At 41.0% G+C, this 27,459-nt stretch overlaps 1 protein-coding gene across 1 annotated transcript; it reads right to left on the bottom strand.

Annotated features, from left to right (window-relative positions):
- Positions 1-1,106: 1,106 nt before the first annotated feature.
- Positions 1,107-25,095, bottom strand: LOC117429203 (uncharacterized). The gene is made up of 14 exons (XM_034907201.2): positions 25,064-25,095; positions 17,609-17,668; positions 9,541-9,622; positions 8,973-9,034; positions 7,377-7,531; positions 6,986-7,116; positions 6,706-6,770; positions 5,938-6,077; positions 5,563-5,687; positions 5,370-5,428; positions 4,330-4,475; positions 3,625-3,719; positions 2,933-3,024; positions 1,107-1,858 (listed from the first exon to the last, which is right to left on the bottom strand). The coding sequence occupies exons 3-13, from the start codon at positions 9,619-9,621 to the stop codon at positions 2,950-2,952; spliced, it is 1,134 nt and encodes a 377-aa protein (XP_034763092.2). The 5' UTR covers position 9,622; positions 17,609-17,668; positions 25,064-25,095; the 3' UTR covers positions 1,107-1,858; positions 2,933-2,949.
- Between the last annotated feature and the right edge of the window lie 2,364 nt (positions 25,096-27,459).

The following is a 27,459-nucleotide window of genomic DNA, read 5'->3' as shown; positions in this document are numbered from 1 at the left end:
TGCTGGCAGATGTTGGTCAACGGCTTATTTTTCCACCTGAGACTGCCACCACTAACCTTCGACCAGATATTGTCTTGTGGTCTGGATCAGCACGCCTTGTTCACCTGGTAGAGTTAACAGTGCCATGGGAGGATGCTGTAGATGAGGCATATGAGAGGAAGAAACTGCGGTATGCTCAACTAGCCACTGAAGCGGAACAGCGAGGATGGAGAGTACGGGTTTACCCAGTGGAGGTGGGTTGTCGAGGATTTGTGGCACACTCTACAACCCGGTTTCTCAGAGACGTTGGATTCAGTGGCCAAGAGTTGCGTCACACAGTGAAGAACTTATCTGAAGCAGCAAAGAGGAGCAGCAACTGGCTGTGGTTGAGACGAAAACATTCTGGCTGGGGATCTCAAGCACAATAGAAAGAAAGAAACACTGATGTACAGGTAAGTAAGCTGAGATGAGTTGAGTGGGGGACGGAGGGGGGTGATGCTGGGACACCAGAATCACTGTCGAGCCCTCTTGAGGTGTCATGGGCTAGTTGACGAAACACCAAGGATGGAAGGTGCACACTTGAAGACCCCAGAGATGTACCCTACTTAGCTCAATCCAGACGGTTGTCATGCTGATGCGCTAGGGAGGCCGCACTATGGTTGATCCTCGGAGCCAGCATCGCAGCCGTTGTGTGTGCTGATGCGCCAGGGAGGCAAAATAAGCTGATCCCTGGAGCCAGCATTACACTTCAGCCATTAACATCAGACAGAAGGATATCTACATCATCATATGGAAGGAAACGTAAATGGATGGAGACACATATGGATCACATTAGTTTACTGTAAAGCTACGTCTTAGTTGGTGCTTATCTTGGCGAGAGCCGAGTTCAAATCAGCATGAAGATTTAACATCTACTCTCCTGTAATGGAAATCATATACTACGTTTACTGTAATGGTGACTGCCAAGACCAGTATTGCAGTTTTTTGGGTTAGGATTTAGCATTGCTAAAAAGCTGAATGTCTGACCCTGTCAAAGGGAGCCTCTTATCAAACACTAGTGAAGTACCATTACAACACAACCTATCAAAAAACACCTGTGAAGACCCCTTACATTATAATGTAAAAATATAACAACAAACATCAATTTATATATTACATAGTTTATTTGCTATAGAATTCAAATGATCATACATTTACATACACAAATATGGTACATTAGTTTTTGTTCAAAGATATTTAATGTACTATCGCTGTCTTCTAAACAATTATATAATACCTTTTCATACACAAAATCCCAACAGGGAAGAAAGACAGCATGACTACAGAAACAGAGCACACTCTGGAAGTGTGAAGAGCAAAAGAAACAGGCTTTCTACACAACCACTACGGGAACCATTCCAAACTGTTTAAATGGATACACATTCATTTTCAATGGAATCTTCTTTCTATTAAACCCTTTCAGGTTTGAAATGTGTGTTTTGGTTGTATTTGGCCTAGCCTCAGATAACTCTTCCAGGGGATCATTAGTACTCTGTGTTCATACACAGAACTGCTCTCCACTGTTCTGTGCTGTGGCTTTTATTATTACACTTTCTTTCTCTTTTGTTGCTATGCCCGTTAAGCCATTCAGACCAAAATGAGTTTGTTTTTCAAGGGTAAAATAAAAACTAGGTTAAAAAAATATATATTAATCTGAATTAGGTCACAAAGAGTGTGTAGATTCCACCCATTCAAGCATGATATATATATATATATATAAATTACAAACAAATAATTACTGTGTATATTGTAAAAAATGAGAAATTCAGTTGCTTTCAGTTTCCATTAACATTTTGCTTCCTGGTCCCATTTTTCTGATACTGCATATACATGAATTGCCCTGCAATATGAAACAGAAGGTCAATTATACACCTGAAGAAAACCACAGCAGTGAACTTTATACCTCTAACATTTCTTATGGAATGATGGGTTAGTCTGAATGGTCTACGCATTCACTTTATCAGAAAAATGAATATATTGTGTCTACCGCTATGGACAAAAGTTTTGCATCACCCTATAGAATTAACTCATATTCCTTCATAAAATCGAATGAAACCTGCTGAATAATGTTTCCATATTGAATTACACACCACTTTGTAGTTCCTTCATACTTAATGAAAAACTAACAATTTAAAATGCCACAGTTAGAAATCTAACATGAAATATTGTACTACTATTATGGCTTCTGGTAGACTTTTGCAATATAATTTTGTAGTTTCTTTGATTACATGATGTTAAATAAAATATCTAAATTATGTTCATATAGTTTATTTTTTTAAATGATGTCTCAGTCCTGAAATTCTAGGTAATGCAAAACTTTTGGCCATAGCTTATAAGTGGAGTTCACATTTTACATTTCAGATCAAACGACAAGAAATATCAGCATTCAACTATAATTAGAAAAGGATTCAGTATCATCAGCCAATCAGCTTCCAGTTCTAGCGGGCTTATAATAGACAGTAGATGCCGCTGGAATCACCACATCAATGGTGAACCAAACTTAAAATCAATATAGAAAGCTCAGTTCATATCTATTGAACAGCAAATACTAAACAAAGAAACAATTGGTCCAAATGTATTTTATTATCCATCAAATCCAGCGGGACACAAAACTCCAGTCGTGGTCAACTACCAGACGGTACAGCATTCATCGACAGGCACTATCGCTTAAATATACCTTGACTTTATTCTGTAAAATTATCAGATTTCTGCACAGTAAATATATATTACAGTAAATATTTATTTATTTGAAGATGTATACAAATAATTAAAAACAGTTTTTCATTTTGTAAAAAAAAATAGCAAAATGTGTTATGCTGCTATTTGGGATTTCGCCCAGTGATGTATATATTCTTATGATAAGCATGTTTTTTTTGGTTTTTTTTAGAATCAATGTGAATAGGATTTGTCTTACCCAAAAGAGTGAGCAGTTTAGAAGTCATAATAATCTGGTGACCTCAGAGAGAAAGCTTGTGCTAGCTTCTTGAACAGCCCTGTCTTCAAGGCCTGAAAACAAGAGGAACAGAATCAAAATTACACTGGGAAACAACTTTCAACACAGTTCTATTGAGGCTATAGATAAACAAGAACTCTGGGAGCAAAGATACTAAAGGAAACTCTAGATTGTGTTTTATAGTTTAGGAAGAACTGTGAGTGGTCGTGTGGATTGGTTTAGTATCCCTCAGCAGAACACGTTCTGTAGGGTGTAGTTAAGAGACACCTCCATCACATGATAGCTTAGGAGTGGAATTCATTAAAGACACACAAACTCTTTCATTTTGTCATTTTGTACAGTACTTGTATTCCATTAAACACTTATACAAGTTTATATGAGCAGCTTTATATGCATCTTATAACTGAAGTGTGTCTTATCTAACACGCTCTGGTATTCTCTCTTGTGAATGTATTAAATACATGAAGGGAGTACTTATTCCAACAGTCATATTATTTAGTGTTATCAATAACAAGGCATGGCAGATTCTCAATATGTTGAAAAGGTTTTGGTAATGTGTTAGTTCAACCTTGTTAGGTTGCAATCCGTCTTCTATTTATATTCCTGAAGCCATGTTTGCGTCTCTGAAGATCTAACTGTTTACTTTTACTTACCACAATAATGAGTATTGGGATAATGAGGATGGCCAGGCCACACAGTACAATGATGGCAACAGCAAACCCAGGGAAGGGTCTGGGAGTGGGTGGCGCTGAAGATAAAAAGGAAAAAAAAACAATCAATTTGAAACAAATACGCATGCATGTCTCGCATCTCAGATTTGGGGTTTTTCACTTCTGTGTGCTAAATAAGTTTCGAATGTGCAGTTTTAAAGGACACACATGATAAAGCAAACATTTATTTTAAGAAATTGTATCTGCTAGATTAAATAAATATATTTGTGCATGTGTAGTTTTGTAGTTTTTTTTGGTTTTGTAGTTTTTTCGGAGAGGTAAATTATGCCCTCCCCTTCAACACCTTCTTTCCTGTTATTAACCAGTCAGTTTCATCTCTAAATAAGTGACATGCTTTACAGCCAGTTACATGCTTTTACCCAGAAGACACTGCTGAGGTGAAATGACAAAGGAAGTGAAATATGTAACTGACCCCTGATAAAAAGGCATGTAAACTGAGAACCTAAAATCATGTATTTCTAATGAATGGAAAGTTACAATAGAATGACATAGAATATGATTTTTTTCACAAGGCCTAATTTAAGTGAATCCTAAGCAGGGTCTTATTAGAGCATGCATGTAGAAGTCTTTTTGGAAATGAGTTTGCACACCCTGTATAGATATTTCTGAATGAACACAGTATAGTACCTGGCGGGTTAATGGAAGTGGAGTCTATTTTCAAGCCTTCTGTTTCCAGAGAGGGGATCCCATTAAGTAGGATCTGAGACACCCTGCTTGGTGAGGTAGATCCTGGGGAGAAGGTCACCTCTGTACTGGCAACAACCGAGCCTTTCCTGTGGAGAGAGGGGGGCATCATGAATATCACACACTATCATACCTCCTGGACTTATAGCAAAAATATATCAGTGTGATGAGTCAAAGGGATTTCGGTCTGTAATTCAGCCTCCCGACAGTAGAAGGCAGCAAACCAACTCGGGACTTCCCTTACCAAGGTCTCGTGACCATGACAAAAGTCATCTTTATGAGGGGCGGCACCTTGGTGAGGGGTGGAAGTGCGAGTATGTAAATTCCAGCCACTGGAGTCAAGTGAGTTGTAAGGACACTTGTCAGTTGGGGATTGGTGTTCCACTGACTACAGGGGCGGGGCTTTGCATACTAAAGGGAACGTGCTACTGTGTTCGGGGTTGGTCCTAAAAAGCATAGGCGGGGTGAATGGGTCGGAGGGAGAGAGGAAGCATTGGCAGGTGGTAATTGTTTGTTTGCTATCACAGAGCGGAAAATTCATTAACCTTTTCTTTTTTTCTGTTTTATCCCTTTTTAAGTCCAGGGATTTTGTGAAGAGGAATAAGGAGTTTCCATACCCTTCTTTTTATCATTATTCCAGCACCCCCTCCCTCACGCCATTTTTTAATTTGTTTTGTTTTATTTATTTTTTTATCGTGTAACAAATAATATTAAAATTTATTTTGGTTACACGTAAATTACTGTCTGGACAATTCATTATTACTCACATGCCTCACAATCAGACAAAACCATATGGAGGAGTGTATACTGATCTGGATTAGAACCCATCAGTACACACGACTTCTAGTTGAAGATCATTTGTACAGAGATCAAGGATGATCTGCCCACTTATATATATACATATACATACTGAGTATTGCAGAGGAAAAGGGAGCAGAAAGAACTAAGTACATTAAAGTACTATACATTAAAAAAATACTTACGTGAGTTTCGTTACATAGACTTCTGAAAATCCTTTCTCATTCCCAAAAAGCTTCTTTATCTGTGAGAGATTGAAGAACACACTTGTTAAAACTGTGTTCACAGCTCTTTGATTAGTGTATTGTTATTGTCACTGTACAGTAACCCCACTTAAGCAGTGCAATCCTGAATCTCCCACAGAGTCCAGTTACTCACCGAGGTTGTGACTTGTGTGCTGAGCTCTTTAAACTCTGTGGAGCCTCTGTTAGATAGGCCATCAGAGAAGTCTTTGTTCAGTATTCTCAAACTAAACGGGAACATCTGAAATTGTGCTTGATTTTCTGTTGGGTCCAAAGAAAATACAATTAGCAAATGCTTGAAAAAAAAAAAAAAACAGAACACCAAGATAAGATATAGTGTATATTTGGTTCGATGCATTATTGTTGATGTTGCTGTTGGATGTTGATGCTCTGTAGTCTTATACAACCAGTAGATCCCAATTATATTCCAGTCTGAAAGCAGTAAGACTTAGTGGCCATGGACTCCATGATGTTGACTGTAGATGTAAGCCTCCTGTCCCTGTTAACATACCATTGACTTTCAGGGTGCCTCTCACATAGCGTACAGGACTTGTGCTTGCAAGGATACCATCAATTATCTTGGTTGGGTTCACAATTATGGGCGTGCTGAATTGATATTCCACCTTGGTCTGGATCCAATTATCAGAGTTGCTGTGAAAAAAGTTATTAATTCATATTTTTTTGCACATCTACACATAGAATTAATAAAGCATTAGAATTTGAAACCATTATTTTCTACACAGATTACCAGTCTTGTTTCTGTTCAGTACTGACCTCAGAATAAATTCATTAGACAAGTAACACTTTAGTTTAAGATCGGTTAAATAATCGATGATGCCTTTATACGTGTGTGTTTAAAAGATGTTATTATTAAAAGCAGGAGATCACAATATACTGTTATAAGAACATTTACTAAATCTTACTTTATAACATGATATGAAGCTTTACAATAGTACTGTCATTGAAATGTTCTGATAATAAACTGTAACTCCTTGTTAAAAATCGTCAAATCCTTTAATAACACATTTACAGATGTGTATAGTTCCAGAAATAAATTGTTAAAATAACACAACAAGCCAACAAATGTATTCATTTGAGAGCAAGTACAATAGTTACTGTAATGAGTCTGTTTTATAAAATATCTGACTTGAAATACCTAACCCTACTTTCAGTCCCCAAAGCATTATTAAGCACAGTTGGGTGTACAGAATTTCTGATTTTATAAGCAGCATATCGATATTAAACAGAACATACTGTAGCTTTTTGAAAAGTCACTTACCTGAAGTTTGCAAAGGCTGAATTCACCATTGTTTGACCATAATATGTTTCAAGGATAGGTTTCAACTGAAAATATAGTAAAAAAAAGAAAATAGTCATTTCTATATCATAAATGAGCCAGAAAACACAAAAATGCATATTATTATTATTATTATTATTATTATTATTATATTTTGGATTTTATTTGAGTAGTAATTGCAGTAACTTTAAAACATATAAGTGTGTTGACAAGACTTCTTTACCAATGTTCATGTAATTATAGTAGTTGTATTAGTTCTCACCCAATTATTGATTTTATCATTAAGTTGAATTGATTCTGCAGATATGCTACTGGACAGTCCTGGTGTAAAGCCGTCTGTAAGGAGAAATTCTGTAACAATCCTGAGTGGAGGCAGTGTATTCACACTAGCAGCTGTAAAACAAAGACAAAAAACACAAAGAAAGAAAGACAAATTAACCAAAGCAATGGGTGATGTAATCTGTGCCACATTGGTGTTGATATAACTCATTGGTGAGCCATATTCTGCATGTTTACAAAGCTGCAAAGAGGAGCAGGTTTTAGTACCATTAAGAGAGATTTTACCAAACACACTTTTATTGTGAATTCTACACTGCTAAGATGTAACACGTAAAAGACATGAAAATGAATCTGCTTGAATAAATTCCACTTACTGTTCGATGTAATGCTTGTTTTGTCCAATACTAGGTCTCCCAGATTTCCTGATCCAGTCACTGCTGTGTAGAGAGCTCTGACGATGTCGGTATTGCTTGGGGTCGTGGAATTGGCTTTGAATTCCAGATCTACTTCTGGGATGACTGATCCCGGCCTGGAAAGGATCGAAAGATTGTAAGGGGTTTATGAATTAAATATAATAAATAAATATTGGCTAATTCAAAAACAATATGAAAGTATACAGTCTCATTTGTTATTCATTCTATTAACATACAAGGGTTGATGACATTATTGGGATCATCAATTAAACTAACCTTAACTCTAACCTTAACCTTAACCCTAACCATACCCCTAACCCTAACCTATGCGAACTGCAATTCATAATCTGAATACATTTTCACAGAGAATATCGAGAATAAAATATACAATCAAATTAAACTACACAATTGGTTTCTTACTTAATATCTAATGCACAGTATATATATATAACATAGGAACACATTAAGTAGGATATATGAGGAGCTGTAGTAAGCAGAGTAAGCAGAACACTAATACCAAATGTAAATGAGGTGTACTAGCATCGGAAAATTACCACTGTTCATTTTTATAAGAGCTTATATAAGCTTGAACAAGAAGGTTTCAAACCCTTATTAAATAATATGCATTAAGTGTGACACTATATCCTGGCTAATGTAATACAAGCATGAAGGACATAAAAAGAAGAGGTTTTCTAGAGTGTAACTCATACTGTATTAAACAGATCTGCAAGCAAATATCAAGAAAAAAGGGGACAAATCAGAGCAAGTAGATTATCGCAGTCTCTAACTTCACAGGACTAACTGAATCCTCTTAATGTGGATCTGCAAGGGTCTGATTTAGTGTGCTGCAATCACTACTAAACTTGATCTAGTTTAACTGATGACCCCAATGAGCTCATGAACTTTAGGTACAGGATCATCAACGGTACTTATGTTAGTCCAAGCAAGTGGATCAAACTCACTTAATCACCCTGTCAGGCACATCAAGTGCACTACATCTGGTACGCTGCAATGACCTGAAGAATTTACATGTAAACTGCATGGGCATTTTCAGAGAGGCCAAAATATTTTAGGGGGATCTGTATAATGATTGCACTGACTATCTGAAAAACCTGCTGTTCAGCATACAGTACTGTAAACATGTTTCTTTAAAAATGTACTGTTGGTAGAATTAAATACATTTAGTTTTAATTGAATTGAATTTTCATTTGTTTTTGTGCTTAAATGTGTTTAAAGGCATACAGAAGTATCAGAAGTTTGATGAAACAGACCCGTTAAATAATAAAACTATACTTTATACTGAGTAGTGTGTTTACTTCTGGTTCTGCCTGAAGGCTTCAGGCTCCTACTTGTTGTCACGGTCAGGATATTTTCAGGATATTCCTCTTGATATAAAACTATTTTGTATTTCAATAAAATAATACATTGAAAATGTGTGTGACACAACATAGTACACAACTGGTAATACTGGAGAACATGTTATATTGTAATAGTTCAATGATTGAAAGGCCAGTAACCTGTTTGTTATATTCAAATACAACATGAAGCAGCTCTTACCTGAAACTTCTAACCAGTGCTCTGAGGAAATCAGGATACTGCCCTATGTAAACTTTATATAGCTGGAAAAGATCAGAAATTACATTTGCGTTCATTCCGAAGTCAATATATTGTACCAGAACATTCAAAGAGTACTGATAGAAATATGCAGATTTGTATGTTACTTTCCAGTTTGCGTGGTAACATATCAGCAGTTTTGACATGTATGCACTCTTTATGTGATATGGTATTGGTGCATGCATACGTTTTGTATGTTCTAGATTAACATCAATGCCATGCAGTTTAATTTTTTATTAAGACTGTTTTAGCTGTACAGCTGATAAGATTTTGTGTTGTTTGAATGAAACACATAATATATTATGACTTCCAAAAACATTGATGCTAAATTTAAAACTAATACTGGGATACAATTAATATTACCGCGACCCTGTAAAGGAGTAAGCGGTTAATGATAATGGATGGATGGATGGATAATTAATATTGCATATCAAAAGAAATAATGTATTCAAAAGTGAAATAATACATCGGATGTTCCGTATTTAAAAAATAAAATCAAATACAGACTTACATCTCTGCTAACTTTATCACTTAAGTCTTTGAAATCCTGTGAATCCTCATCTCTCAGGGTTTCTTTGAAGTCCATTATCATTCTGAATGAAATTGGCATGAATTGAGGACCATTGGGATCAAAAGGAGTTGTAGTGGTTACAGTGGGGGCTGCATTGGTTATGGTTGTAGTGGGGGTTGCAGTGGTTGTGGATGTAGTGGGGGCTGCAGTGGTTGTGGTTGTAGTGGGAGCTGCAGTGGTTATTGTAGTAGTAGGGGCTGCAGTGGTTGTGGTTGTAGTGGGGGTTGTAGTTGTTTTGGTTGTAGTGGGGGCTGCAGTGGTTGTGGTTGTAGTTGGGGCTGCAGTGGTTGTAGTTGGGACAAAAGTGGTTGTGGTTGTAGTGGGGCCTGCAGTAGTTGTACTTGGGTCTGCAGTGGTTGTACTGGGGGCTGTAGTGGTTGTGGCTGTAGTGGGAGCTGCAGTGGTTGTAGTTGGGTCTGTAGTGATTGTGGTTGTAGTGGTAGCTGTTGTGGTTGTGGTTGTAGTTGTAGGGTCTGCAGTGATTGTGGTTGTAGTGGGCGCTGCAGTGGTTGTACTTGGGTCTGCAGTGGTTGTAGTGGGGGCTATAGTGGTTGTGTCTGTAGTGGGAGCGGCAGTTGTTGTAGTAGGGTCTGTAGTGGTTGTGGTTGTAAGGGGAGCTGTTGTGGTTGTAGTTGTATGGTCAGCAGTGGTTGTGGTTGTAGTGGGCGCTGCAGTGGTTGTTGTGGGAGCTACAGTGGTTGTAGTAGGTTCTACAGTGGTTGTGGTAGTAGTTGTAGAGTCTGCAGTGGTTGCAGTGGGAGCTACAGTGGTTGTGCTGGGGTCTGCAGTGGTTGTAGTTGGGGCAGTAGTGGTTGTGGTTGTAGTGGGAGCTGCAGTGGTTATTGTAGTAGTAGGGGCTGCAGTGGTTGTAGTTGTAGTAGGGGCTGCAGTGGTTGTGGTTGTAGTGGGGGTGGCTGTGGTTGTGGTTGTAGTTGGGGCCGCAGTGGTTGTAGTTGTCGTTAGGGCTACAGTGGCTGAGGTTGTAATTGCTGCTGCAGAAGTTGTGGTTGTAGTGGGGGTTGCAGTGGTTGTGGCTGTAGCTGGTGCTACAGTGGTTATAGTTGGGGTGGCTGTAGTTGTATTAGGGGCTAAATTGGTTATGGTTGTAGTAGGGGCTGCAGTGCTTGTAGTTGTCATTGGGGCTACAGTGGCTGTGGTTATAATTGGTACTGCAGACGTTGTGGTTGTAGTTGGGGCTGCAATGGTTATGCTTGTAGTTGGGGCTGCAGTAGTTGTAGTTGAGGTGGTTGTGGTTGTAGTAGGTTCTGCAGTGGTTATGGTTGTAGTGGGGGCTGTCATGGTTGTGGCTGTAGTGGGAGCTGTTGTGGTTGTAGTTGTAGGGTCTGCAGTGGTTGTGGTTGTTGTGGGTGCTGCAGTGGTTGTGGTTGTGGGAGCTACAGTGGTTGTAGTGGGAGCTACAGTGGTTGTACTGGGGTCTGCAGTGGTTGTGGCTGTAGTGGGAGCTACAGTGGTTGTAGTGGGAGCTGCAGTGGTTGTAGTAGGGTCTGCAGTGGTTGTGGTTGTAGTGGGAGCTGCAGTGGTTGTACTTGGGTCTGCAGTGGTTGTAGTGGGGGCTGTAGTGGTTGTGGTTGTAGTGGGAGCTACAGTGGTAGTAGTAGGGTCTGTAGTGATTGTGGTTGTAGTGGGAGCAACAGTGGTTGTAGTGGGGGTTGCAGTGGTTGTAGTAGGTTCTGCAGTGGTTATGGTTGTAGTGGGGGCTGTCGTGGTTGTGGCTGTAGTGGGAGCTGTTGTGGTTGTAGTTGTAGGGTCTGCAGTGGTTGTGGTTGTTGTGGGTTCTGCAGTGGTTGTGGTTGTGGGAGCTACAGTGGTTGTAGTGGGAGCTACAGTGGTTGTAGTGGGTTCTGCAGTGGTTGTGATAGTAGTTTTAGAGTCTGCAGTGGTTGCAGTGGGAGCTACAGTGGTTGTACTGGGGTCTGCAGTGGTTGTAGTTGGGGCAGTAGTGGTTGTGGCTGTAATGGGAGTTGCAGTGGTAGTAGTAGGGTCTGTAGTGATTGTGGTTGTAGTGGGAGCTACAGTGGTTGTAGTGGGGGTTGCAGTGGTTGTAGTAGGTTCTGCAGTGGTTATGGTTGTAGTGGGGGCTGTCGTGGTTGTGGCTGTAGTGGGAGCTGTTGTGGTTGTAGTTGTAGGGTCTGCAGTGGTTGTGGTTGTTGTGGGTGCTGCAGTGGTTGTGGTTGTGGGAGCTACAGTGGTTGTAGTGGGAGCTACAGTGGTTGTACTGGGGTCTGCAGTGGTTGTGGCTGTAGTGGGAGCTACAGTGGTTGTAGTGGGAGCTGCAGTGGTTGTAGTTGTAGGGTCTGCAGTTGTTGTGGTTGTAGTGGGAGCTACAGTGGTTGTAGTGGGAGCTGCAGTGGTTGTAGTAGGGTCTGCAGTGGTTGTGGTTGTAGTGGGAGCTGCAGTGGTTGTACTTGGGTCTGCAGTGGTTGTAGTGGGGGCTGTAGTGGTTGTGGTTGTAGTGGGAGCTACAGTGGTAGTAGTAGGGTCTGTAGTGATTGTGGTTGTAGTGGGAGCAACAGTGGTTGTAGTGGGAGCTGCAGTGGTTGTAGTGGGTTCTGCAGTGGTTATGGTTGTAGTGGGAGCTGCAGTGGTTGTGGTAGTAGTTGTAGAGTCTGCAGTGGTTGCAGTGGGAGCTACAGTGGTTGTACTTGGGTCTGCAGTGGTTGTAGCGGGGGCAGTAGTGGTTGTGACTGTAGTGGGAGCTGTTATGGTTGTAGTTGTAGGGTCTGCAGTTGTTGTGGTTGTAGTGGGAGCTAAAATGGTTGTACTGGGGTCTGCAGTGGTTGTAGTGGGGGCTGTCGTGGTTGTGGCTGTAGTGGGAGCTGTTGGGTTTGTAGTTGTAGGGTCTTCAGTGGTTGTGGTTGTTGTGGGCCCTGCAGTGGTTGTGGTTGTGGGAGCTACAGTGGTTGTAGTGGGAGCTACAGTGGTTGTAGTGGGTTCTGCAGTGGTTGTGATAGTAGTTTTAGAGTCTGCAGTGGTTGCAGTGGGAGCTACAGTGGTTGTACTGGGGTCTGCAGTGGTTGTAGTTGGGGCAGTGGTGGTTGTGGCTGTAGTGGGAGTTGCAGTGGTAGTAGTAGGGTCTGTAGTGATTGTGGTTGTAGTGGGAGCTACAGTGGTTGTAGTGGGAGCTGCAGTGGTTGTAGTAGGTTCTGCAGTGGTTATGGTTGTAGTGGGGGCTGTCGTGGTTGTGGCTGTAGTGGGAGCTGTTGTGGTTGTAGTTGTAGGGTCTGCAGTGGTTGTGGTTGTTGTGGGTGCTGCAGTCGTTGTGGTTGTGGGAGCTACAGTGGTTGTAGTGGGAGCTACAGTGGTTGTACTGGGGTCTGCAGTGGTTGTGGTTGTAGTGGGAGCTACAGTGGTTGTACTGGGGTCTGCAGTGGTTGTGGCTGTAGTGGGAGCTACAGTGGTTGTAGTGGGAGCTGCAGTGGTTGTAGTAGGGTCTGCAGTGGTTGTGGTTGTAGTGGGAGCTGCAGTGGTTGTACTTCGGTCTGCAGTGGTTGTAGTGGGGGCTGTAGTGGTTGTGGTTGTAGTGGGAGCTACAGTGGTAGTAGTAGGGTCTGTAGTGATTGTGGTTGTAGTGGGAGCAACAGTGGTTGTAGTGGGAGCTGCAGTGGTTGTAGTGGGTTCTGCAGTGGTTATGGTTGTAGTGGGAGCTGCAGTGGTTGTGGTAGTAGTTGTAGAGTCTGCAGTGGTTGCAGTGGGAGCTACAGTGGTTGTACTTGGGTCTGCAGTGGTTGTAGCGGGGGCAGTAGTGGTTGTGACTGTAGTGGGAGCTGTTATGGTTGTAGTTGTAGGGTCTGCAGTTGTTGTGGTTGTAGTGGGAGCTAAAGTGGTTGTACTGGGGTCTGCAGTGGTTGTAGTGGGGGCTGTCGTGGTTGTGGCTGTAGTGGGAGCTGTTGGGTTTGTAGTTGTAGGGTCTTCAGTGGTTGTGGTTGTTGTGGGCCTTGCAGTGGTTGTGGTTGTGGGAGATACAGTGGTTGTAGTGGGAGCTGCAGTGCTTGTAGTAGGTTCTGCAGTGGTTGTGGTTGTGGGAGCTACAGTGGTTGTAGTGGGAGCTACAGTGGTTGTAGTGGGTTCTGCAGTGGTTGTGATAGTAGTTTTAGAGTCTGCAGTGGTTGCAGTGGGAGCTACAGTGGTTGTACTGGGGTCTGCAGTGGTTGTAGTTGGGGCAGTAGTGGTTGTGGCTGTAGTGGGAGTTGCAGTGGTAGTAGTAGGGTCTGTAGTGATTGTGGTTGTAGTGGGAGCTACAGTGGTTGTAGTGGGAGCTGCAGTGGTTGTAGTAGGTTCTGCAGTGGTTATGGTTGTAGTGGGGGCTGTCGTGGTTGTGGCTGTAGTGGGAGCTGTTGTGGTTGTAGTTGTAGGGTCTGCAGTGGTTGTGGTTGTTGTGGGTGCTGCAGTGGTTGTGGTTGTGGGAGCTACAGTGGTTGTAGTGGGAGCTACAGTGGTTGTACTGGGGTCTGCAGTGGTTGTGGCTGTAGTGGGAGCTACAGCGGTTGTAGTGGGAGCTGCAGTGGTTGTAGTAGGGTCTGCAGTTGTTGTGGTTGTAGTGGGAGCTGCAGTGGTTGTACTTGGGTCTGCAGTGGTTGTAGTGGGGGCTGTAGTGGTTGTGGTTGTAGTGGGAGCTACAGTGGTAGTAGTAGGGTCTGTAGTGATTGTGGTTGTAGTGGGAGCAACAGTGGTTGTAGTGGGAGCTGCAGTGGTTGTAGTGGGTTCTGCAGTGGTTATGGTTGTAGTGGGAGCTGCAGTGGTTGTGGTAGTAGTTGTAGAGTCTGCAGTGGTTGCAGTGGGAGCTACAGTGGTTGTACTTGGCTCTGCAGTGGTTGTAGCGGGGGCAGTAGTGGTTGTGACTGTAGTGGGAGCTGTTATGGTTGTAGTTGTAGGGTCTGCAGTTGTTGTGGTTGTAGTGGGAGCTAAAGTGGTTGTACTGGGGTCTGCAGTGGTTGTAGTGGGGGCTGTCGTGGTTGTGGCTGTAGTGGGAGCTGTTGGGTTTGTAGTTGTAGGGTCTTCAGTGGTTGTGGTTGTTGTGGGCCCTGCAGTGGTTGTGGTTGTGGGAGATACAGTGGTTGTAGTGGGAGCTGCAGTGCTTGTAGTAGGTTCTGCAGTGGTTGTGGTTGTGGGAGCTACAGTGGTTGTAGTGGGAGCTACAGTGGTTGTAGTGGGTTCTGCAGTGGTTGTGATAGTAGTTTTAGAGTCTGCAGTGGTTGCAGTGGGAGCTACAGTGGTTGTACTGGGGTCTGCAGTGGTTGTAGTTGGGGCAGTAGTGGTTGTGGCTGTAGTGGGAGTTGCAGTGGTAGTAGTAGGGTCTGTAGTGATTGTGGTTGTAGTGGGAGCTACAGTGGTTGTAGTGGGAGCTGCAGTGGTTGTAGTAGGTTCTGCAGTGGTTATGGTTGTAGTGGGGGCTGTCGTGGTTGTGGCTGTAGTGGGAGCTGTTGTGGTTGTAGTTGTAGGGTCTGCAGTGGTTGTGGTTGTAGTGGGAGCTGCAGTGGTTGTACTTGGGTCTGCAGTGGTTGTAGTGGGTTCTGCAGTGGTTATGGTTGTAGTGGGAGCTGCAGTGGTTGTGGTAGTAGTTGTAGAGTCTGCAGTGGTTGCAGTGGGAGCTACAGTGGTTGTACTTGGCTCTGCAGTGGTTGTAGCGGGGGCAGTAGTGGTTGTGACTGTAGTGGGAGCTGTTATGGTTGTAGTTGTAGGGTCTGCAGTTGTTGTGGTTGTAGTGGGAGCTAAAGTGGTTGTACTGGGGTCTGCAGTGGTTGTAGTGGGGGCTGTCGTGGTTGTGGCTGTAGTGGGAGCTGTTGGGTTTGTAGTTGTAGGGTCTTCAGTGGTTGTGGTTGTTGTGGGCCCTGCAGTGGTTGTGGTTGTGGGAGATACAGTGGTTGTAGTGGGAGCTGCAGTGCTTGTAGTAGGTTCTGCAGTGGTTGTGGTTGTGGGAGCTACAGTGGTTGTAGTGGGAGCTACAGTGGTTGTAGTGGGTTCTGCAGTGGTTGTGATAGTAGTTTTAGAGTCTGCAGTGGTTGCAGTGGGAGCTACAGTGGTTGTACTGGGGTCTGCAGTGGTTGTAGTTGGGGCAGTAGTGGTTGTGGCTGTAGTGGGAGTTGCAGTGGTAGTAGTAGGGTCTGTAGTGATTGTGGTTGTAGTGGGAGCTATAGTGGTTGTAGTGGGAGCTGCAGTGGTTGTAGTAGGTTCTGCAGTGGTTATGGTTGTAGTGGGGGCTGTCGTGGTTGTGGCTGTAGTGGGAGCTGTTGTGGTTGTAGTTGTAGGGTCTGCAGTGGTTGTGGTTGTAGTGGGAGCTGCAGTGGTTGTACTTGGGTCTGCAGTGGTTGTAGTGGGTTCTGCAGTGGTTGTGGTCGTAGTGGGAGCTACAGTGGTAGTAGTAGGGTCTGTAGTGATTGTGGTTGTAGTGGGAGCAACAGTGGTTGTAGTGGGAGCTGCAGTGGTTGTAGTAGAATCTGAAGTGGTTATGGTTGTAGTGGGAGCTGCAGTGGTTGTTCTTGGGTCTGCAGTGGTTGTAGTGGGGGCTGTAGTGATTGTGGTTGTAGTGGGCGCTGCAGTGGTTGTGGGAGCTACAGAGGTTGTAGTAGGTTCTGCAGTGGTTGTGGTAGTAGTTTTAGAGTCTGCAGTGGTTGCAGTGGGTGCTACAGTGGTTGTACTGGGGTCTGCAGTGGTTGTAGTGGGGGCAGTAGTGGTTGTGACAGTAGTGGGAGCTGCAGTGGTTGTAGTAGAATCTGAAGTGGTTATGGTTGTAGTGGGAGCTGCAGTGGTTGTACTTGGGTCTGCAGTGGTTGTAGTGGGGGCTGTAGTGATTGTGGTTGTAGTGGGCGCTGCAGTGGTTGTGGGAGCTACAGAGGTTGTAGTAGGTTCTGCAGTGGTTGTGGTAGTAGTTTTAGAGTCTGCAGTGGTTGTAGTGGGAGCTGCAGTGGTTGTACTGGGGTCTGCAGTGGTTGTAGTGGGGGCTGTAGTGGCTGTGGCTGTAGTGGGAGCTGCAGTGGTTGTAGTAGGGTCTGTAGTGATTGTGGTTGTAGTGGGAGCTACAGTGTTTGTAGTGGGAGCTGCAGTGGTTATGGTCGTCGGAGCTGCAGTGGTTGTACTGGGGTCTGCAGTGGTTGTAGTGGGGGCTGTAGTGGCTGTGGCTGTAGTGGGAGTTGCAGTGGTTGTAGGGTCTGTACTGATTGTGGTTGTAGTGGGAGCTACAGTGGTTGTAGTGGTAGCTGCAGTGGTTGTAGTAGGTTTTGCAGTGGTTATGGTCGTCGGAGCTGCAGTGGTTGTACTTGGGTCTGCAGTGGTTGTAGTGGGGGCTGTAGTGGTTGTGGTTGTAGTGGGGGATGCAGTGGATAAAGTTGTAGTGGGGTCTGCAGTGGTTGTAGTTGGGGTTGTATTGGCTGTAGATGTAATGGGGTCTGTATTACTTTGGGCTGTAGTAGTTGCTGTTAAAAAAATATTTAAAATATTAGTACTATTTTTAAAATATAGATTTTTCTTACCCTGAATGTTATAACAGGTTTTTTAGAAGGGCACAAAACATATAAGGTGTAAAGATGTATGTGATTATGTTATATAATTTGCATTTTAGTATACACTGCATGCATTTAAATAAATAGTCTATAACAGGTCATTGTTTTGCAGCAATTTAAAGCATCAGATATGACAATTATTTAAGCTTTAACCTCTTGAAAATGTTCTTTTTTTCTATACAGAAACCCTGAACATCTTTACCTTATAAGTGTCCATTGCAAGCTAAATAAAGGTTCATGTTTCCAGACACTACAGATACATAATGATATGTTTTGTTGACATTTTGGTTCTATTACACAGAAATGAATATTCATGTGGGGTTTGTTAGGTAGAGAAATGGTTACATTACATTATTGTGAATGTATACTACCAACAGTTGAAAAGAAAGGTGTAAAATAAACATGTACAGTATTATGTAATGGTATGGCACTTTACGTATTTTATTAACTTTTGAAACTATATGCCTAGAGGACAAAGGCATTAGGCTTACCTGCTGTAAGTAAAAGTATTGCTATTGTTTCCAGCCTCATTGTGTTTGCTGACGTTCCAACTGTTGACCAAGAATAAAGGGAAACAGAAAAAATGTGTACAGATCATGTACAAATATCATTCTTACAACAAATAAACTTACAAGACAATCTAACTAAAGTGAATTCATGAAATATGTAAAGTTCAACATGTATGACCTATAGAACCCCCTTTAAGTGACATGCCTATTCCACACATGTTATGAAGTTCTTAAAATGATGTGAATCAGTCTATCTACTGCAGCCCTCACCATTGCTTTATGAGTCTAAAGAGTTGCAGTGGATGTGTAACTATCATATGTTGCATTACTTTCATCATACCACTAAAATGCATGAGGAGGTATTGATCTTCATGTTTCACCACTTCAAAATATTTTAATAATATAATATATGTGATCATTATTATTATGCACTATGACTATTCAGGGAGTTACTTTATCACCATTGCCTCTTATTAAAACATAAAGAAACAGCTTGCTACACTTAAGAAGGCATTATCCAAAACTTTTACTTGTCAGGATAGCTTCACTTTTTATTGCAGGAGCCCACACTGCAGCAGTATTGGTGACATTGATACATCATTTATATGTCACCAGAATCCTTTGATAGAATTACAGCCTTATTGTGCACATTGGGTGTACATCATCATTATTATTATTATATAATAATTATTATTACATAATAATAATAATAATAATAATAATAATACTGTACACCCAATGTGCACAATAGGGCTGTAATTATATCAAGGGATTCTGGTGACATTATTTGATTTGTCACCAGAAACCCAAGATGGAATTGCAGCTTTTTATGTACAGTTTTGATGTACTTTACTTGTCATAATGAGGCTTGCTACTATTCGATTTAAATTTTTTTGCCAATTCGACGATTAATATCGACATTTATTTTTGGAAGAATTTACTGGGTTTTTTACAGGACAGCTGGACTCACTGAAGGCAAGACAGACGGCCTGCTTCGTCCTGACGTGGAGACTTCCGCTGTCGATCAGGGTATTGTGCACAATACTCATTAAGTGTTTTCCTCTTGCGCCCCATTTTTAAATCAAACTAGTAACTGTCACCATATATACCTAGAGCAAAAGCCTACTTACACCTTAACCCACTAATTTCAAAATAGGTGCTTTGAATGTCAGGCGCTGTAGCTGGCAAAGGAAAGTGCACAGTCAGTGCCGGTTTGATGATTGACAGTCATTTAAATGAATGACAGCATTCTAGCGCTGCTTCAGTGAATGAGATGAAATGACTGATGGTGAAACTACAGTAGCCACTGAGTTGACTGACAGTGACCCCTGGCCATTTAGAACAGAATGGAGACGGGACAAACAGCAAGTATTAAAACTACAAAAACTAGAGATGATTTCTAAATTATAATTTTGGTAAGAAAAAAAAATAGTGAGTGGTTTTACCGACGTTTATCATATATAAATTTATTTCAGTCGATATTTTTTAGAATTCGACATTTAACGAGCTTTATCGATTAAAATCGAAAAGTAGCAAGCTTAGTTATAATACATGGTGACATACGTGAGAACCAACTGGAGAAAAAGTGATTTTGACCATGGTTGTTTCATAGTTTAAGAGCATGGTCCAACAACACAACAATTCATTGTCATAGGATGAATGACCACGAAACAATCAAGGTCAACAGTGGTACATTGGGTTATTGAGTGCCTTGCTATAGCAATATAAAACATATCGACACAGAATATTGTATCTATTTCATAGATTTACCCTCCAAAAATGCAGTTGGCAGATCGGTACATTGGTAGAATAGGTTTAGGGGGACTAAGACGGCACTGAGAAATCCAGAATCCAAAATCAAGAATCCAGTTACTTATTCACCAATCACAAACACGCATTGCCAGTGAATGGATTTAATTGTACATTTTTGTTAAATAGTTTTTTTGTATTGAAAAACCAGACCTACTGGTCACATGTTTCTGGCAATTCCCAGGGAGGCTACAATCAGTTGTCCTGGCATTCTGTAGCTACCAGTCTATTGACAATTGACTATTGAAACACCGGGAACCAAGGAAGTACAAGAAGCCTGATAACATGCAAACTCAAAATTGCTATGCGTATTCATACCAATTACATTTAAATATCATACATAATTTATAGTTTTCAATGCATAAAACACCCTTTACGCAGCTTATCAGGAGTGCTGTATATATACAGAGAGAGAGAGAGAGAGAGAGAGAGAGAGATACTGTATATATAGTCAAGTCAAGAGTGGATAAGTACTTAGCTTTTCCTAATCTTTTAATGAGTTCATCAACCCAGGGCATCGGGTAAGCATCACATTTTGACACTTAATTCAGTTTTCTGAAATCATTACAAAAACCTCCATGTTCCGTTTGGTTTAGTAACTAAAACTATAGGGCTTGTCCACTCGCTTGACGACTCTTCAATAACTCCTAATTGAAGCATTTTCTTCAACACTTCAACATTAACCTCTGCTCTTTTTGCTTCAGGATTTCTGTACGGTCTTAATTTTATTCTTGTACCTGGTTCTGTTACAATACCGTGACTTACCATGTGTGGTCATCCTGGTAAAACTGAAAATATATCTGGATTTCTTTTCAGCATTTCATATATGATATATCTGTTATTTTTTTCCTTTGTTCTGGTGGTCTCACTTTATAATTCACGGGTCCTATGGCTTCAATGATCTTGTATGGGCCTGTGACAGAGATCGAATGATTCTTGGTGTTAGATCTCCCTCCCGACCTGTGAGGGCACTGTGTAAAAGGAACAGAGTACCCCTAACTAAATGGCATGACAATTTATTTCTTAGGGTAGATGGAAGTCGGTCATTTAGGAAGGGGGTGGAGCTACGCTACCCAAACTCAATGACCCGGACGGTAAACGGCGTGGCATCCGAGGATTGGAGGAGCGGATGTGCTCGTTAACCTAGGGGTCATGAGCGAGGGTATAAATAGGGGACATAGTGTAAGTGATCTGTTCCTTTGTAAATGGTTAGATCAAACCTAGAAGGAGAATCCTGTGCTGCCAAAACGTGAGTGTTGTGTTTTAGTTTGTCTAAGTAAAACTGTTTGTTTGTTATTTTAGACTGCTACTAAAAGATCTGGAGCTGTCGCTATTCAGCCAGCATCAAACCCGGACACCAACACTTTCCCTTTGTTCACAGAGAACTGTCTTGCACCATGAGCACTAATATCACTCATTGTTAACTGTGTTTGTGTTGTGTGTTTCGTGTGGGTGTAATAGAACTGGACTTTTTGGTTACGGGTCAAACCCGGGAATTACAATTACCGAGTGATACATGCCGCTGTATCACTCCATCATTATTATTTACAGGTGTTTGCCATAAGGCTCTGGACATTGTTAAATAAATCAATAAACACCCTTGCACCTGAAAATCATTGTCTGTTTGTTTTCTATTCACTCTGCACTGCACACACCTGTAATCAATCACCACTTTGCCACAGGGCCCTACCATTTTGCAAACAGTTTACTTTCAGGAGTAGGTACCAGAACTAATCCCAAGGCTGAAATGACCAAACCTGAGCTTGTTTATTATACTGTCAGGATTGTACTACTTGCGCCTTATCAAGATGCATTCTAACTATAGCAGTCAGTTTTTAAATTCTTTCTCCCATGTTCATTACGTGCGCCACAATATTTTTATCATTACAATTCTAAAGTTTTGTTAACCCTTTGCGGTCCATTTATTAATCGCGCGTCAGGCACGCCAGGTCTAATTAATTTTCACACGCGCAGTTAATTTTATACGCGCTGTTTAAAAGTATTTTTTTTCACAGTCAAACGGGTTTAAATGGCCCTGCATATCAACAAAGCACTCACTAGGCATCTCCAGCCCCGCCCCACCCTTTCGTTTGCTATAGCGTTCACCTATGTAAGAAATAAATAATAATAATAATAATGGTCGTACATACCGATTAATCATCTCCGGATCACTCATTTTATCACCAAACTCCTCAATAATGCGATCCAAGTCATTATTTTATTACTATAACATCTCAAAAAAGCTCTGCAAATGTCCGTGTTTTCTGTGCGCTGATTCAGTCAGCCAACTTGTTCACTTACGTCCGCCCCCTTTATCTGATACCTGATACCATGTATGACTATTCATGAGATACGCCTTTTTTTTTTTTTTTTTCGACTTGTCTCGGCTCCTGTCGCTCCCACTCGGCAATTGAATGGTTTTCTCGGCTTTTTCCGGAGAAAAAACGACTAGACACCCGTTTATTGCGTTGCTATAATGATGTCGGACCCAGTCCGACAAAGGACCTGTGAGGAATAATTGCAATGTCGGACCCAGTCCGACAATGGACCGCAAAGGGTTAAACCTCTCAACTAACCCGTCTGTCTGTGGATGATACATTGACGTACGTATTGGTTTAATTTTTAAGAGATTACACAGATCCTTCATCAGGATAGACACAAATGGTGTCCTCTGATCAGTCAATATCTCTTTCGGTATTCCTACTCAAGTAAACATGTGAACTAGCTCTTTAGCTATAGTTTTGGATGATGTGTTTCTCAGAGGTATTGCCTCCAGATACCTTGTGGCATAATCAAGCACCACTAAAACATATTAATGTCTGCTGGCTGACTGAATTAACGGGATGACCAGGTCCATGGCAATCTGTTCAAACAGAGTCTCTATAATTGGGAGGGGTACTAGGGGAGCTCTCAATTTAACCCGGGGACTGGTTATTTGACACTCAGGATTTATGAAAACCTTCCATCTTTTTATGTAATCCTAATTATGCACTGTGTTGTTTTTTCAATACCCAAATGAGCACCAAACAAATGGCTATGTGCCAGATGCATTACCGTGTGATGATGTTGTTGTGTCACCAACAATTGTTCTGTACGTTTTTCTGTATGTGTTTTACGCTTCTTTTTCCCCCCGATTGTACCAACTCCAGATCTATAATTGGGAATACTTGCCCCAAGCCCTCTTTAGGATCTAATTTTCCCTGTCCACAATTTACTGCAGGGAGAGACAATTCCCTTTCTAATTTAAGCAGGTCTTTAAACCCTGGAAAGTCTCTACCCAGTATCACCTCGTGGGGAAGCTTGGCTATTACACCCACCCTCATGAAACTCTCAGGTCCATTAAACTCAACTGTAACATTGCAAGTGGGTTAGAAATTTACAACGCATGTATACAGATGATACCGGTCTTAAGACTATTGTCTAATTGATCTGACAAAATTTGGTGAAACTAGTAGTAATGCACTATCTGAATCTGAGAGGGCTTGGGCAGGCTTCCCATTTACCCTGACTTCAATCATAAACTTATGTGCAGCCAGCACTACATTCACCACACTTATCAGTCCACAATACTCTGGATTCCTTAAGTTGCATTGCATTGGCTCTGTTTTGTTAATAGATAGATGGGCCTCTTCAGTGAGTTGCAGGAAAACAATTCCATCTCAGGTTTCTGTGACAGTTTATAAATTACTCTACCTTCAGTCTCATAATTTATGACGTCACAGAAACCCTTGATGAAATTACTTTCCTGTAACTCACTGAAGCCCATCTATCTATCTATCTATCTATCTATCTATATATATATATATATATATATATATATATATATATATATATATATATCACACACACACACAGTGCTCCCTTGCTATAATGCAGATGGCACACAATATGAGCGTTATAACCAAAGAACATTAAAACATTGGAGGAGGTTGGGGGCACCGCGGGACACAACACACATCTCACTAAAACACAAAATAAAATAATTCCTTCTCTATAATGCACCCACAGTAAAGCAAAAATATAACTTTCTGTGAATTAACCATGCATAAAGCATGTGACCAACGCTATAATTTTTACAAAAAAAAAAGGTAACATTACCACTCATGGATCATTTTAATTAGCAGTTTTTAAACTATAAATAGCCTGGCTAAACAGAGGTCAGGAGTTCAGTTTGGAGCGACAGACAAGCAAACCAAGTACGAGGAGAGTGGGTTGGGAGAGGGGAAGAGGAAATGGGCTTGCCCCAGGTTCGGTTGCTGAAGCGTCTCGTCTCCCAGAGCAGCAGCTCCTCTCCCAGCAAAAAAATAAATACATTAGGAAAGATAAACACGTAATAGGCCTAATAGTTATTTAGTTGCTAAATAAGATGTCTATGTTATAAAGTGCCAGCGCAGCTTTTTTTCTGTTCAGATACAATATCAAAAGGGAGAGACAGAAACAGAAATTAGACTGAGAAGTTGTTTACAGTTTGAACAGCACCGGTACTGTATTTACTGAAGAAATATTGCATGCATCACTAGGATAGGGAATTGGGGGACATGCTGTAGGAGTGTTATATCCGAGGCACGTTACAATCGAGAGGCTTATAGTGAGGGAGCAGGTGTGGTTTGTCACACTTGAGAATTATTGTATTTCTTGTTCTTATTGTATGACTTATATTGTAACACTTGAATGTATTTGTATTTGCTTGCGATTGTAAGTCGCCCTGGATAAGGGCGTCTGCTAAGAAATAAATAATAATAATAATAATAATATATATATATATATAGCTGCACTCTCTCACGTTTGTTGCCCCTTTTAAATATGACCTAGGACACAGATAAATTGAGTTTTAGCACTTTTGTGCAATTTTAATATTTACAAAAAGAAATAAAACAAAAATAAACACCTAGCTCCTTCAGAGCTCTATCTACACATTTATGCAGGTCCCTGACTAACTCGCAGGATGGCTAATCCATTTACCTGGCATAAAACAAAACAAACACAGTTTTACACAGCACAACAAAAAAGGGTTTTACACTACCTTTCTTCTATAATTATGGCTGTGCACACACCAGCACAGTCAGGCTTCTACACACACCAACAGCCCAGAACAGATTGGCTGCTTTCTTTAAATACCCTGCACCTGGCTCTAATTTACAATGATAGCCAGGTGCAGGGGATAATTACTAATAAAACACTTAACAAATGTAATTAAACAATAAAACAATTAAAGAAATTAAGGCTTTTCAGCCCGTGACCTTCTGGGAGATGTAGTCCTTTGCTCCCCAGGACTACACTCTCTCACTGTATATATAATCAGGTTTAGTGTGAAACGTGTTTTAAATATAGAAAAAAAAAACATTTTAGAAACTTCAATTTGTAATTATACTTACATTTTAAAATCATTAAAAAATAACCTTGTTTTAAATGAATTATAAGATTGTTTGAAGGCATCTTGCAATTAGTTTTTTTTTGGGGGGTAGAACACTTCCAAGCTGCATAGGGGGAAGTTTAGCATTTATTCCCTTTTCTGTGATAAAATGGTTCATTTGGAGATATCACCAGACATGTTCATTGTAAAATAGCATTTGATAGGAATAGAGAAATACATTTTTTAAAGTATGAATTAGAGAATATTTTACTAACCTCTTCTTTTGAAAAACATCTTCATATTGTAAGTGTAGAAAATCCCACAAGCTGTGCTCCTGTCTTTATGTGTGAAGTATCACAGGTGTTGTGTGCCAATATATAACGGGTGTGTTCATTTTTAAATGACACCACTGTGATCATAAATCACGTAACCATGCCACAAACACAGCATATTGCTTTATTTAGGTGAAAATAGATTTGATGCCTGAACATTACTTTGCTATACACACCCATGCCATTCCAATAGGTTACATATCTTTCCTGTAGGCAATTATTGGTTAAAACCTGTGGAACGTGTTTTGTTTTAGAATAGAAATGTCCACATGGTGCTTTTTAAGCACTGTTGCATCTTCATTTATTTGTTTGGTTGAATTTGCACTAGAATTGATACTACTTACAAATTAGATTTATATTTTATACATGCTATAATCTACCAGAAAATGCTCAGGCTAACAGTTTACTACATATGAATGGTTGGTTACAGTACAATAAAGATCAGATAAATCCACCAGCTCTTAGAAAGCTGATAGCGGTTTTGGCATTAAGCCCAGGTAAAATATCTGGCAATAGCTATGTTTATAGTTTAACTCATGCATATGAAAAAAAAGCACAACAATCGTGATGGAAACACATGGAAAGTGATGGAGCTCTGAGTTGTCAGCGAGTCAGCAAGCGAGGGGGGGGGGGTATAGTGCTGAAAACAGTCGAACTTTTTAGACAAATGAGGGCTCAACGTAATTGAGCATTTCCCAAATTTGAATTTTTATTTATTTTTTGCAGGTGTGAAAGAGTTTATTATTCTTATATAAAACAAACTTTAACAATACTGAATTGCTCCACTCCCAACACTGCAGCATTGTCTCCCTGTACCCAAGTGGGTACTTAATCCCCACATTCCAGTGCCGCTCTGACAGCTTTGTTCTATTGATTAGCCAAGCCACTCTGACAACAATAACCTTGGCACCTGACATGGTGGAATAAAGTGATGTTTTTCAGAGTGGGAACCTTGAGTCATTTGAATTCTGCACATAGCTTCATCATTTCTCAGCAGCAACATTAAACAGAGCCAGTTTCCTGTCCAAGCAAGATGGGAGAGTCACATAACCCTATGGCAAGCTGGCTGGTGGATGACATCAGACCCGGAAGAAACACACAGCACTGCAAGATGAAATGCTGAATGCGCTTGCTTGCGCCGGTTTATTGCAAATAAAAAGTTTAAACAGACAAAAACATTTTGTAAAAGAAAATGGCGCGTTGGCCAAAACACAACAGACAAAACAAACAGACACTAACAAACAGTGGACGAACAAACAAGTATCGTGCTGGTTTAAAAGCCAGCACACTTAGCAATTATTTCTTTTCTTATTCTTTTACATCCTCTCCACACAAGTTCTCCACTCTCGAACCTATACACCAACATTAACACACCACACACAACACAACTCATAACACATAAATGGGCGGGGGACCCTGCTACAAACCCCCACAGTTACGTCAGTTTATAAATAATTGCTGCCCTCGTTTTGTATTTATGGGGGTAAAAATATATCTGACTACAGCGCACCCCAATCAGCACCCCAATGTTAGACATCAGCACCCCAATGTTAGACAATACACTTGAGATGAGGTCCTTAGCCAGACTGGATAGATTTTTATAGTTTTAAGCACCATTTAAATGTACTTATCAATTGCTCTATTTATCTTGTTGGTTTTTCAAACCATAGTATGGTTTAATTGAAAATTATTCTTTTCTTGTCAAAAATACATACTGGCATTTTAATACCAATCTGCTACAAAATGCACAATTCTTAAAATGTATTACATTTTTTGGGGGGAAAGGTGGAGAGGTAAAAAAACACCTTCTCTTCATTAAAGCATTGGTGGGATGTAGCTAAAGTGCAGGTGAAATTGTTCTGTCAGCAGTACACGCTACACAGAGTACTAATACAACAATGAGAGAGCTGGAGGAAGACATTACAGGGATTCATGGAGCTCTGCACACTGGTTTTAATGATAAGCATTTTGAAAGCCAAAAAAAAAAAAAGACTGATCTGTTGGATGAAAGGGTACAGGGAGCGATAGTGTGCTTCAGGTTTCAGAGCCTCCCACATGGATGCTTTGATTCAATTATTTTTTGGGTTGGAGAAAAAGACAGCTCCGCACAAGCTGATTCATTGCTTAAAGACTGAGGGAGCCTGGAGAGATCTGGAAGCATCTGATAGAGTTCAGACTTGTTTCACGGCGGAAACAGTGGAAGAGTCCCAAGGAACCCTGCGTTTTCTTGAAGGCTCCAGGTTCCAGAAGGCTTGAGAATGGACTGACTTTCCATGCAAAAAACTCAATTGGCAGTTATTACTAGGTAATTCGTTTTTTTTTTTTTATTGAGTACGTCA

Source organism: Acipenser ruthenus, chromosome 24 (genome assembly GCF_902713425.1).
Source record: "Acipenser ruthenus chromosome 24, fAciRut3.2 maternal haplotype, whole genome shotgun sequence".
In the NCBI taxonomy this organism is placed as follows: Eukaryota; Metazoa; Chordata; class Actinopteri; order Acipenseriformes; family Acipenseridae; genus Acipenser; species Acipenser ruthenus.
The sequence above is the reverse complement of the archived record's forward strand: the minus strand, read 5'-3'. Positions and strand labels throughout refer to the sequence as shown.

What these genes read in the sequence shown, in the direction of transcription:
- LOC117429203 (XM_034907201.2), bottom strand. Translation starts at nt 9,621, where the DNA reads ATGATAATGGACTTCAAAGAAACCCTGAGAGATGAGGATTCACAGGAT. An exon ending in GCACTGGTTAGAAGTTTCAG is followed by an intron (nt 7,532 to 8,972) that starts GTAAGAGCTGCT and finishes GATCCTTTCCAG; the next exon opens with GCCGGGATCAGTCATCCCAG. An exon ending in CACTTCCATTAACCCGCCAG is followed by an intron (nt 3,720 to 4,329) that starts GTACTATACTGT and finishes TTTTATCTTCAG; the next exon opens with CGCCACCCACTCCCAGACCC.